Source organism: Esox lucius, chromosome 24, assembly GCF_011004845.1.
Source record: "Esox lucius isolate fEsoLuc1 chromosome 24, fEsoLuc1.pri, whole genome shotgun sequence".
Lineage (NCBI taxonomy): Eukaryota > Metazoa > Chordata > Actinopteri > Esociformes > Esocidae > Esox > Esox lucius.
Genome location: NC_047592.1, coordinates 14,823,495 through 14,836,390, shown reverse-complemented (window position 1 = coordinate 14,836,390; position 12,896 = coordinate 14,823,495). Strand labels below are relative to the sequence as shown.

Genomic DNA, 12,896 nt, shown 5'->3' with positions numbered 1-12,896 from the left:
GCGTTTTTGGACGTTCCCAACAGACCTGTGGCTTTGTTGTCAACACATGTTGCTCTTTTAGACAGTCGGCGAATTAAGACAGTCGGTGAATTAAGACAGTCGGTGAATTAAGACAGTCGGCGAATTAAGACAGTCGGTGAATTAAGACAGTCGGTGAAGACGGTCGGGAAAACGCGACGTCCCCGAATTGTGCCCTTCGTTGAAGTTACAGAGAATTTTCACGGAAAGTGGTGACGACGGGCTCTCTGTTCATTTTCACCAGGGGCACCCGAGGGAAATGCCACTGTGAACGGCACATAACCTGTAAATGCCTCTGTTGACATCTGCTGTGTTACTGTAATGTTGTTGTGTAAGTAGTGGAACGGTAGCCTGGGTTCATCTCTGTTGGCTAGGATGATCCGACCCATTGCCTCTGGCGCTGATGATCCGCAGCAGTGTGAGCTCTGAAATGTGTGGAAGAAAAATGCACGACAACAAGGAAAAGTTAAGCTCTGCTGTACTTTATGCAAATTTGAAAGGGATTCAGCTGGAGAATTTCCGCCCCCATTGCATTGTGGACTGGCTAGTTTTAAATTAATCTCCCCTTGATTTCTCACTTGCTCTCTCCTCACGTCTCTTTCAACTGCATTGGAGGAGAAGGTCCAAGGCCCCTCTCTCTGACCGTCTTCTCCCAGGAGTTTTCAGAAGGAGGCGAGGAGATAGGACTTAAGGAATCAAAGAAAGCCTATGTAGATCAAGTCTGTGTACCTTGGGGTAATCACTGCAGACTAATCGAGATGTGTTTTTGGGACATAGAAAGGTATACTTTCCCTTGTGATTTGGAGATGAACTGGTCTCTAATGGTGTTCTCTCACACACACTGTATCTCCCACACCTGGGTTTTGTTCGGGGTTCCCATTTAATTAGTCAAAGAATGGAGTTGGAATATCCTGTCTCTTTTGATGTAGTTTGATCTCTGATGTAGTTTGGTCTCTGTGGTTTGGCTCTGTTAGCTCAGGGTTGGATATAGGTGAGTGACTGACTTCACTGTACGTGCTCTTTCAGCGAAAACCCTCTCCTCTACCTTTCACCACTTACCTGTTCAACAAAGCATAAAATGACAACAAATATTTGTTTCAAATTAGGAATATGGTCAAGGGAAGGGTTCGATTTGGTTTGGGGTTATGAAAAAACATTTGAAATCTATTTTAGGTCTCTATGAGAAGAGCAATATCAGAACTTCTCGTATACAGTGTGTGTGTGTGTGTGTGTGTGTGGTGTGGGCGGTTGGGCGTTCGGACAGGCAGCCATGTGTGTGTTCGTGTCAGGCAGATTTTATTGCCTTCGCAAGATCCGCCACCAAAGAATGATTGCATGGGCTGGATCTTACAGCAAACTGAATGAACTAATGATAGTAGATTGGATCACATCTTCAAAAGTCAAACCTCAACACCCTACTCTAAGTGAAGTTAATGAGGGGATCAGATCATGGACGCCTAATTAAGGGAGTGTTTGAAGGGAGTGCAATTAGCTGTAGGGGTGTTTATAATTGATATAGACGATAAAAACCCATATTCTTGTAAACATGGAGGAGAAAACAAGAGATGAAGAGAGGGGAAGAAAGATGAGGACCAGAGAGAAACAGACAGATTAGGAAGAGAGAGAAACAGCGGGATGAGAGAGATGAACAGAGGGATGAGGGAGAGACAGAACAGAGGGATGAGAGAGATTAACAGAGGGTTGAGGAAGAGACAGAACAGAGGGTTGAGGGAGGGAAATAGAGGGATGAGGAAGAGTGGGAGAAACAGAGGGTTGAGGAAGAAACAGAACAGAGGGATGAGAGAGATTAACAGAGGGATGAGGAAGAGACAGAACAGAGGGATGAGGGAGATAAATAGAGGGATGAGGAAGAGTGGGAGAAACAGAGGGATGAGGAAGAGACAGAACAGAGGGATAAGGAAAATAAATAAAGGGATGAGGAAGAGTGGGAGAAACAGAGGGACGAGGAAGAGACAGAACAGAGGGATAAGAGAGAGAAACAGAGGGATGAGGAAGACAAACAAGGATGAGGAAGAGAAACAGAGGGATTGGGTAGCGACAGATAAACAGATGAGGGAGAGTAAAGTCCTTATTCAGGGCTTTTCTGTTCACGAGTCACATCAAGGCTCCAAATCAATCCTGCAAATTGGTTTGTTCCTTGACAAGGTTACCAAATGACGTGGGGAGAAACAGGATGGGGGGGGGTGGGGGGTGGATAGAGATTGGCAGAGTGAGAAAGACATGAGAGAGAGAGAGAGAGAGAGAGAGAGATAGATGGTAGATGACTATGTTATGGTAAGAGATATGGATATGATTGGGCAGAGTTCCATTGACGGCCTAGTTGAACGGGAAGAAATGGGGTGAAGGACTTCTGTTGATTGCTGGTTGTTACTGGAAACAAAATGAGGAATGATGTGATCAGCTTCCAAACCATTCTATTTGTGTTCAAATGATATGCAAGTGTGCGTGAGCTAGCGTGTTCTGTATTTGTTATGACACAAGATAAAAGACAGATAGCCTTAGTGTGGTTTGGTGTGTGTACGTGTGGTTATGTGTGTAGGTGTGCTTATGTGTTTACGTGTGGTTGCGTGATTCTTTTCCTTGCTGCAGACAAAAATGCACCCCTGACCTTATCACAATGAAATGTGAGCTCCATTTCCCGCCATTTCCCCGTTGAGCCTTGGCAATTTATATATATATACACACACACACCCACACACACACCACACACAGATAAGTCACACACACACATACATTGTGAACACCTGCCTAAAATGCTGTTGGTCCTCCATTTGCCAATAAAACAGCACCAACCCACAGAGGCATGGACTCTACAAGACCTCTGAAGGTGTGCTGTGGAATCTGACACCAAGACATTAGCATCAGATCCTTTAGCCGCTGTGGATCGGACTTGTTTGTCCAGCACATCCCACGGATGCTAAATCGGTTTGAGATCTGGGGAATTTGTAGGCCAGGGCAACAACTTGAACTCTTCATCATATTCCTCAAACCATTCCCGGACAATGTGTGCAGTGTGGCAGGGCACATTATCCTGCTGACAGAGGCCCAAGCCATCAGGGAATACCGTTGCCATGAATGGGTTAACCTGGTCTGTAACAATGTTTAGGTAGGTGGCACGTGTCAAGTTGACATCCACATGAATGCCCTGACCCAGGGTTTCCCAGCAGAACATCGCCCAGAGCATCTCTCCCCCTCCACCGGCTTGTCGTCTTCCCACAGTGCATCCTGGTGCCGTCACTTCCCCACGAAGTGATGTTAAAGGAAACAGGACTCATTGGACCAGGTGACATTCTTCCACTTCGCCAAGGTCCCTCCTTGGACCAATGTCGCTAGGTACTCACCACTGTCGCTAGGTACTCACCACTGTCGCTAGGTACTCACCAATGTCACTACGTACTCACCACTGCTGACCGGGAGAACGCCACAAGCCTTGCCGTTTCAGAGATGCTCTGACCCAGCCATAACCATTTGGCCCATGTCAAATTCACTCAGGTCTTTGCTCCTCCCCATTTCACCTCCATCCAACACTACGAGAGCTGATTGGTCACTTAACATCTATTCTACCCAGACCTTGACATGTGTCCTTGTTGGAGATGATGAACATTATTCGCTTCGCCTGTGAGTGGTCATGTTTTTTGCTCATCAGTGTATACAGTACCAGGCAGGTACATGGGTACGTGTGTTCAAACCTTTGACAGGTGACGCATATGTAAATGGAATGAATAAAGAAATGATCAGAATGACCAATCTGTTTGTATTTTTATTTTTTCTCCATCGACCAATGTGTGACTATGTGTGTGTGACTGTGTGTGTGTGTGACTGTGTGTGTGTGACTGTGTGTGTGTGTGTGACTGTGTGTTTGTGACAGTGTGTGTGTGACTGTGTGTGTGTGTTCGCTATGTTCTCACCTACAGTCCCGTGTGTTCTACCCTACAGGAACACTTCACCCCGGAGTGCAAGTTCAAGGAGAGCGTGTTTGAGAACTACTACGTGACCTACTCATCCATCCTGTATCGGCAGACCCAGTCTGGCCGGGCCTGGTACATCGGCATTAACCGGGACGGACAGGTCATGAAGGGGAACCGCGTCAAAAAGACCAAGGGGGCAGCCCACTTCCTGCCCAAACTCATAGAAGGTACAGTACGGCAGAACGTTCCCACTGGTTCACGGTTGTAGGTGTGGCCGGTAGTATCATCCGGTCTGGCAGTAATGTCTGGGACAAAGTGAACAGAGAGGTGTCAGGTTGTCATGTGTCTGATGCCGTTCCAGGTACCCCACTCCTGATGTTGTTATGAGCCGTCCTCCTCTCGCCAGCCTCCTGTCCTTGGCTGTTTCTGGCATTTTGTCACTGTTGCTTTTCGTGATTTACTAAGTCTCAACGTTACACTCTCTTTCTCTCCACTCTGACACCTTCAACCCCTCCCCCCCTCACTCATTCCCTTCCTTCCTCCTTCACCCCCCCCCCCCCCCAGTGGCCATGTACAGGGAGCCGTCGCTGCATGAAGTGGTGGTGGTTGCCGAGCTGAGTCCGCCTAGGAAAACAGCCAAGACCTCGGATTCGCCCGTGCTGCAGAATGGCAAAAAAGACCCTCCCTCAAAAACCAAAACCTCCTAGCGTCCAGAGAAAAGAGGTTTGGACCTGCGGGCAATGGACACTGGCATGAGCACCTTCAGGAACTACAGGGAAACAACAGAGTTACGGCGACCGTAGCTTCGAAGAACTCATTTTCCCACCATGCAACAGTGAAGGGGGCGGGGAAATAATGGCCAATGAAACCTTTCTTTTAAGACACGGTGCCCTCCCAAAACACACACACACACCCACACACACACACACACACACACACACACACACCCCGCAGCCCCAATGCTTCTCTTTTCCAGCGCGCCCCTTGAAGAGTCTGGGAGTTCCGAGCAATAAACACGTGAAGTGGAAATGCGGTGTTTTGTAACGTGGCTACGTCAAAACCATTGCCACAACCACTTCAGAAGAGACACTTCAGCGTCCGAGGGAAGTCTTCCTGCTGTTATTCCAAAGAAGGGTCAAACGCTTCTCTCCTTCCCCCACTTAGCAGCACTTGGAGGGGGCCTTCCATTCAGCACTCCCACAGGTTACAGCCATACTAGTGGAAGATTTCAAATGTCACCCTGTTCTCTACAATGCTATCAAGGAGATAGGGGGTCACTTTGGATGCATCAGCAAACACCCTTTAGTTCTCTGAGCGTCTTATACCACTTCTTCTATTTCTGTCACCGTGGCTACAGTATCTCATCCACGTCTAAGCCATGATGTAGTGTTATTTTGTGTTTTGTGTTTAGTTTTTTTACAAAGAAAGAAAAGTGTTCACCTTCTCTGCAATTTGATTAGTTTGTAACACAGAGTCAATTTTCCACTCAGCAGCACAAGAAGATCTTGCTCATTACTCTCCGGGGCTGTTAACAGTCGGTTTCACAGATCAACATCTATCACGACCACTGGAAAGAAAACCCACTCCTCACTGCACTCAACGACACACACACACACACACACCACATACACGCAAACAAGCGTGTCCTGCAGGGAGCAGTGACAGTTTGTTCAGGCCTTGATGAAACGATGACGATATAATCAGTGAGATGGTTTAGATCCGGTAGCCTGGGTGTCCATGTGCATGATGATTAGCTCCCCAGTCTTCCTAGCCTGGCACTCCAGCGTACTAACACTGCTCCGGCTCAGCTCTGGTGGGAATCGACTGTTTCTTCAGGGCTACAGTCTTTCAGCCTGTGGGTGTATGTCAGTTTCTGCTGGCGAAATTCTTAAGAAATTGTCAACCTCCTTTTCTCTTTTGTTCTCTTTTTCCAATTGTGTGCTGAATCTCTCCTACACTGGTTCACTTAAGTATCCTATAGACCTGGATGAAATCCGATCTTACGTTTTCAGGCACTGCATCTTCTGGTGGCGCCGGTCCATTCAGGCGAGGTGCCCTGGTGCGCTGGAGGGAATCCATGTTAGATCAAGCCATCGATGATTAGCAGGCTGTAAATGAATCGGTCAGAGTTTCCATACTAGGAAAAACAATAACTTAGAACATATTGTAGAAAAACGTTGCAAAGACCTGATAGTCAAGGGATTGATGATTTGCTCTGATAGGGATGAGTACAGCTTTAAGAAGCTGAAAGAAAAATCTAGCAATAATTGTTTCACTGCAAATCATTCTGCCAGTTAGATTGATTCTATGATTAGTGTTTTTACATTGATGTGTTGCCGGGAGAGACTGGAGCTCTGGGAGAATTTAAGATGGCAGATCCCATCAGGTCCCAGTGGTTCTATTTGGAAGGCAAACATAGCTGGGGCAGAGTGGAACGGGAGGCGACTGGTTTAGAGAGTGCTGGCAAGTTTGTCGAGCCTGACGAGAGGAATTAAGCAATGAAGACTCAGAGAGAATTCTGGGACTCCCCCACACACATGTACACTGTTGTGGAGGTTTGTGACCTGTGTATAAATACCACATATTTCTGTTGCTCCAGGGCCCATGTTGAACAGTCCACCTTCATATGTTTTCAAAAGTAGATGTCTGTCTGTCCACTAGTGCAAATAACACGAGTTCAGACAAATAACTTCAATTAAGTAATTACAAAGGCTTTCAGTTTCATGTATTCGGGCCAGTCTCCTTGGGAGTGGAGCCTACAGGCATACATTAACACACACATATACACACACACACACACTCACACAGGCATGACACACCAGGCCTGACTGACTGATTCCACAAGCTAATTCCAAGCATGTCCAATTACAGAAAGCTTCTAAGAACATGAGTCTCTTGGAAGATTCCTTCTTCCTCACATTAGGACTAAATAAGAGACTGTCAGAAGGGTAGAGAGAGGGAGAGGAAGAGAGAAGAGGAGAGGAAAATACAAATGGGAGAGAGGAGAGAGAAGAGGAAAGAGTGTGATGGGGGACAGGAGATGGCAGACAGGAGAAAATAAGAGGAAACATTAAAGCAGGGCTTCCAGTGGTGTGTGAAACAAACAAATGGTGAAGCAAGTCAGTGAACCCATAAATGGGGATGTATGAGAAACAGCCATGAATCCTGTGATTTTACTATTTTCTTTGAAGGGCTATGTAAATCTTTGTTGCAATATATTGTGCCCCAATGTCTGTTTTTGTGTTCATCCCAAGTATTCTAACTAGTAGCATATTTAGAGTAACGAGGAGAGACACAGGGATCAGACCCTGGAGGGAATTTATAAACGGAAAGCAGTTGAAGAAACTTAATCAAAACTGAACCTTAAAAACCTGCAGGGCAGGGTACAGCATCACTCGCTTCTTCCACTCCCTCGAGCTACTTTCCTGGGGGCCCTTTCATCCTCCCTCTAACGAGACCCGATTGGGTGTGCCTCATCATCTTCGTTCAAAGGTAGCACCTGGGCTGCATTTAAGGACCCCAATTTGCAGTCCTGAGGCAGGTGAGATGGAGTTCAGGTAGATAGAGATAAATAGAGCTAGATATCTGTATTCAGATTTGTGGTCAAAAGTGTTGACACCCTGGCCCTTTATTCAAATAATGAACCACATTTTTATTTCTTTGGATTGCAGTTGAACAAATATCCTAAATCTTAGCTTTCTCCATGAAGATCTGTTTTAATGGACCATATTATTGGCACATTCTAGAACTAGAAACACATTCTAGAACTAGAAACAATAGATTTCAATCAATTCTCCTTTACTTTGGAACTGAACTTGGTGAGTTGCAGGTGCCCTTCAATATGAAAATCTATGAATGAGCTTCCTGCACAAAATCTCTTCCACTATCCTTCTGGGAAAATCTCAATTTGCAAAAAACAACCCTGAACATTCCACTATCCTTCAGGGAAAAACTTCTTTAGAGCTTTTTGGTAAACCAGACTGTCTCTAAGCTTACAGAAAACAAAATACCTTCCCCACAGTCAAACATGTTCAGGGAGGTTTTGGGGTTGCCTTGCCTTCTCATGAATTGCGTGTGCATGGCATCATGACACCAGGAGCATACTGTGGCATTTTGTTGAAATAATTGTTAGAAAGCTAGTTCTCCTTTAAAGGTCTTAGGTCTTCCAGCAGGATAATTACCCTAAACACTTCAAAAACCACAGAGGATGGTTCAATAAAAATAATAAACTATTCTGAAGTTGTCAGCAATGAGGCCAGATCTAAATCCTATTGAAAACCGGTGGTGAGATCTGTAAACAACAGTTGGGAGGCTCCCTTCAAATCAAATAAGTTTGCAAAAGCCAAGAGAGCAAACCTGCCAGCACAGAGGTGCAGGAAGCTCATTCAAGCTCATTCATGGCTATAGAAAGGGCTTTATTGCAGTTATTTTGGACAAAGGCTGTCCCTCCAAATACTGAGTCTAGGGTGTCAACAATTCTGTTAGTGCCATTTATGTTTTTCTCTGATTTCAAATGATGTATTAGGTTCTGAATCAAAAACAAAGGTTCTGTAATATTAACAGTGAATAGTGGACGCCTAATACATGGATTCATTTAAACGTATCTTTAGAGACAATGTCATTCAATGGAAGAAAGACAATATATATATATATATATATATATATATATATATATATATATATATATATATATATATAGAGAGAGAGAGAGAGAGAGAGAGAGAGAGAGAGAGAGAGAGAGAGAGAGAGAGAGATAGAGAGAGAGATAGAGAGAGAGAGATGGAGTATGGAGTTATGGCTAATGCTAAGCTGTTGTTGTGACTGCTAGGTACCTGACTATAGCAGATAATTCATGGAGATCACTTTGTTGTGACCGCTAAATACCTGGCTATTGCAGTAGTATTTACAGACTTAGTGTTGTTGTGATCGTTAAGTACAAGTACAGCAGGTAATCAAGAACATAATGACAACATCTGTATCCACCAGTTCCTGAGCAATAGATAAGAGGACTGTCCTCTTCCACTTGAGATTATAATACAGTATCAACCAAATGACAGTGTGTGTGGTGTGTGTGTGTCCGTGTGTATGTCAGCATTATTACATATCACATATGGTTGGCGTGTGTCCATAAGGGGGTGTTTGAGTGTCTGCGTGTGTCCATAAGGCTGCCTTTGAGTTCATGTTGGGATAGGTGCTATTTAACAGCAAATACAATCCCATTTTAATCTGTTCAGATCCCTCTGTGGTTGGAGAAAGATCGTTATGACTATGAATTCATGTATGTATAAACTATGTATGATGGCACAAGTATTGAGCGTGTATGGCCCATAGGTGGTTACGGAAGGGCCACTTTGCAGTGAGTGAGATGTCTCAAAGCAGCACTGGAATAGACTGCGGACTTTGCATTCGGCCCTAACCTGGTGTAGCTGTGAGATTCCCCATCTGATATCATAGCCTCAACGAGAGATGCACCGTTCTTATTCAGAATCGAAACCGCACATAATGGCATGTGAGCACAGATGAAGGGCAGCAGAAATACAATAAGCCTTTGTTTTTTAATGGCACTCGAAAGAATTCGACCAACTGGTGTTTAGTTATTCACATTCGGCGCGTGGGTTGCAATAATGATGATGGGGTAGCGTCCAATAGGTTCTTGAAAGTGGTAATGCTACAGAAAAGCACATAGCATAGCATACATATGATATACACTTTTGGGGGGGAAGTTTCCAAAACTAAAAGTGTAACCCTACCGGATTCCATCAAGAATCCCGGCAGGTTCTACATGGAACCAAAAAATGGTTCTTCAAATGGGTGCTCAGTAGGGAGAGCCAAATATCCGTTTTGGAACCTTTTGTTTTAAGAGTGTGCAGTGTTGTTTTAGAACATAGATAGACCCTGTGAGTTAGGTCTGCAGTGCGCTTGATCTTCCTTTGTTAAACGCACAGCGGCATGACTTTAAAGATGTCTATGAGGTGGAAAGAGATGTGTTTTTTTTATTCACTGATAAAAGGGTGGGAGTGTGCGTGAGCGTGTGCTGTGCTGTGTGTTTCTGCCGTGTTATAAAATTGATTCTTGGACCACTGAAGTGTAGAATCCAAGAACAGAGGCACGCCTCTTCCTTTCCCACCACGTCTCTCCAGACCCCCCGCCTCGCTTCAGGCAGTCTGCTATCACTTTAAGTCATTTAACGAGAACCATCGGCTCTAAAGACATCCATTCATCTCTTAGTTATCTGCTTTATCTCTCAATCCTGTGTTTTACCTGACTACATAAATTGATCAGAAAGATCCAGTCTTGGATTTACAGCTGCTAAGCTCCCCATGAAATGTTCCTGGATTCGATTTAAAATGCTAAATATCATCCCTTTGGAGAGCATACTACAGATAATATATGAATACCAGTCGTCCTGAATGTTGAATAGAAGAGTGTGTACATGGTTAGGCATGGTTAGATTAAGGCATTCAAATGTGCGTTTGTGTCTGTCTGTCTGTGTTTGTCTGTTTGTTTGTGTGTGTGTGTGTGTTTGTCTGTGTGTCTGCGAGACACACAGTTAGTAAACACAGTTAAGAGGAAGAGGTCCAGGGCAGGGCTACACTTCAGACTCAGTCTGCCTTTGCTTCCCAGGGGCCTTAATCTCACTTTGCCTCCCCTGCCGCCCCCCCCCCCCCGTCTGAATCCTCAACCTCTCTCAATCAGGACCCTTCACCTCCCTGTGTACGTCTTCTGGAGTACCGGAGCACTCCGGAGAGAGGGATGGCGAGACACGGCCAGAGACACAAAGGGAAACACAAAAATGGTTACTTAGAGTGGTAGAGAGAAAGACAGAGTGAGAGACTCAAAGAGAAACACAAACATAGTTAGAGGGAGAGAGAGAGAGAGAGAGAGAGAGAGAGAGAGAGAAAGAGGTCATGCCACACTTTGATGTTTCAGTTCCTCTACTGATCCATCTCCATAACACAACATCGCTTCAGCCCTAGGCAGAGGCTGTGTGTGTGTGTGTGTGCTTTCTAAAGTACATACATGTAATGAAAGTGTGAAAATATGTTTGTCCAATCTGCCAGAGGGCGCGCGTGCGTGCGTGTGTGTGCACGCGTGCATGCATGTGTACGTATGTGAGAGTAATGAACGAAATACATCAAGAAGCCAAATCAATGAGTGGCGGTGCTCCAGGCAGAACATAATATAGTTCATTAAAAGATGCAACACAGATGATCTATCAGTGAGCGCTACACGGCCTAGCAAACAAAAAGCTAATTGTGCCGTTTTATCACATCCGTCATTTTTCTAATGTCTTGCCCAGTGTGTTTGTTGGTGGTGTGGCTATTCCGTGTCTGACTGTGGTACTTTGGGGTGTAGTCCTTCTTCCCACATCTGCAATGCAGTAAAAAAGAGACACACACACACACACAAAAAAAAAATTGAGAGAAACACACACGCTTTACCAAAACAAACGGACAGTCCCATTCTCAGGCATTCTGACTCTGAAGCTGCTTAATAACAGAACCATTTTTCTAGGGAAGCCCCAACCCAAACCGGACCCGAGTTTAAATTCTGGAATCCAACCGGCACCTGGCTATCTCCACCCTCCCCAATAGCTCTCCAAGTGATGGCGCAGTCCTCGGCTGAAGCACATCTGCAGTGCGCACACAGCACTTCTGCACGGAGTGGGTGCCGGGCCAGCGCAGATGTGAATCACGGAGGTCACCTTCAAAATGGGAGCTAAGCTGGGGAGAAAACCCCACCCCGGATGTACCGCGTACCAGAAACTGGGGTCAAATACTATTCCAAATAATCCGCGATGACGTACGTGGGTTTGATCGCTTGGCGTATGTGGGTTTGATCGCTTGTCGGATGGAGATCGCTCTCCATCCGACAACCCAAATGTTTGCAAGAAATATACATGATAATAGTATTTGATAGTGCATGGCGAGTACTGTTATGATGGCACACAGTGGTTGTGACCATGTAAACCATACTTTAGGGGGAAATGATTACTGTATTTTAATTAAAGTAGGGTTTTGTTAGTAAAGATTAAGATTGATCGCGTGCCATTTGATTGTCGTCGGGGTATGGTGTCAGGGTTATCCTGACTGCTGTGAAGAACGTCCTGCTGTGCAATACTGTGGACTGAATTGGAGCTAGAGAGTTGCACAGATTATGTCACGTCCTTTCCGTATTTATTTATTTTTGTCTATGAATACATATCCTTGACTGGTTTTCAATCAGACTCTGAGCTGTGCCACTTTCAGCCCAACGATGACGAGACAAAAAGCAAAGTAAAACAATGGTGCGAGAAAGAGTGAAAAGACGGAAGGATATTCACCTCTTCGCTATGTCTTCCGGAGCCCCAGAATCCCTCACCATGGTTATAGATCTGTCAATCAATCTGAATGACCGCTGAACTATGAACCTGGAGTGGAATCTAATTGGCTCTCCAGCAGCATGCAAACTGCAAATTCACTGTCTCTCTCTCTCTCTCTCTTTCTCTCACACACACAAATTCACACACACAGTATAACCCAGGTGTGTGATTCTGCGGTCGTTCAAGGGGCCTGCTTTCTCCACGGGAGCTCCCTAGAGTTTTATACTGCATGGATGATCCAAGTTATTGTGATGATGATAAAGATGAAGTCTTCCAAAAAAGGATTTTAAGAAAATCTCCATACTACTTTTTCTTGTCTTCCAATACAGAAAAACAGTGCTTCAGTCTTCCAGCTAACTAAAAAGCCACAATAACACTATTTTTGTACCAAAATGGGACAGTAATAACAGTGGTACTGTAAGGTGGCAGTGTGTGTGGCTGAGCGTCACGGTGCGCCCTCTGTTGCACACCAAGGGAATAACAACACTGTGCCTATCTGAGAGCTTGACACTGAAACATGGACCGTAGAAAAAAGAATGGAATAGGAAAACAAAGTAATAAAGTTGTATCTATTGACGGTTGTTTTA

At 45.0% G+C, this 12,896-nt stretch overlaps 1 protein-coding gene across 1 annotated transcript in view; it reads left to right on the top strand.

The window, feature by feature from the left end:
* fgf11a (fibroblast growth factor 11a) overlaps positions 1-8,573 on the top strand; it is a 77,544-nt gene extending 68,971 nt beyond the window's left edge. The window contains exons 5-6 of the mRNA XM_013140351.4: positions 3,976-4,174; positions 4,512-8,573. Coding sequence (XP_012995805.2) covers positions 3,976-4,174; positions 4,512-4,654 — 342 coding nt within the window. The 3' untranslated portion in view covers positions 4,655-8,573. The remainder of the gene's footprint in view (positions 1-3,975; positions 4,175-4,511) is intronic.
* The last annotated feature ends 4,323 nt before the right edge of the window (positions 8,574-12,896 follow it).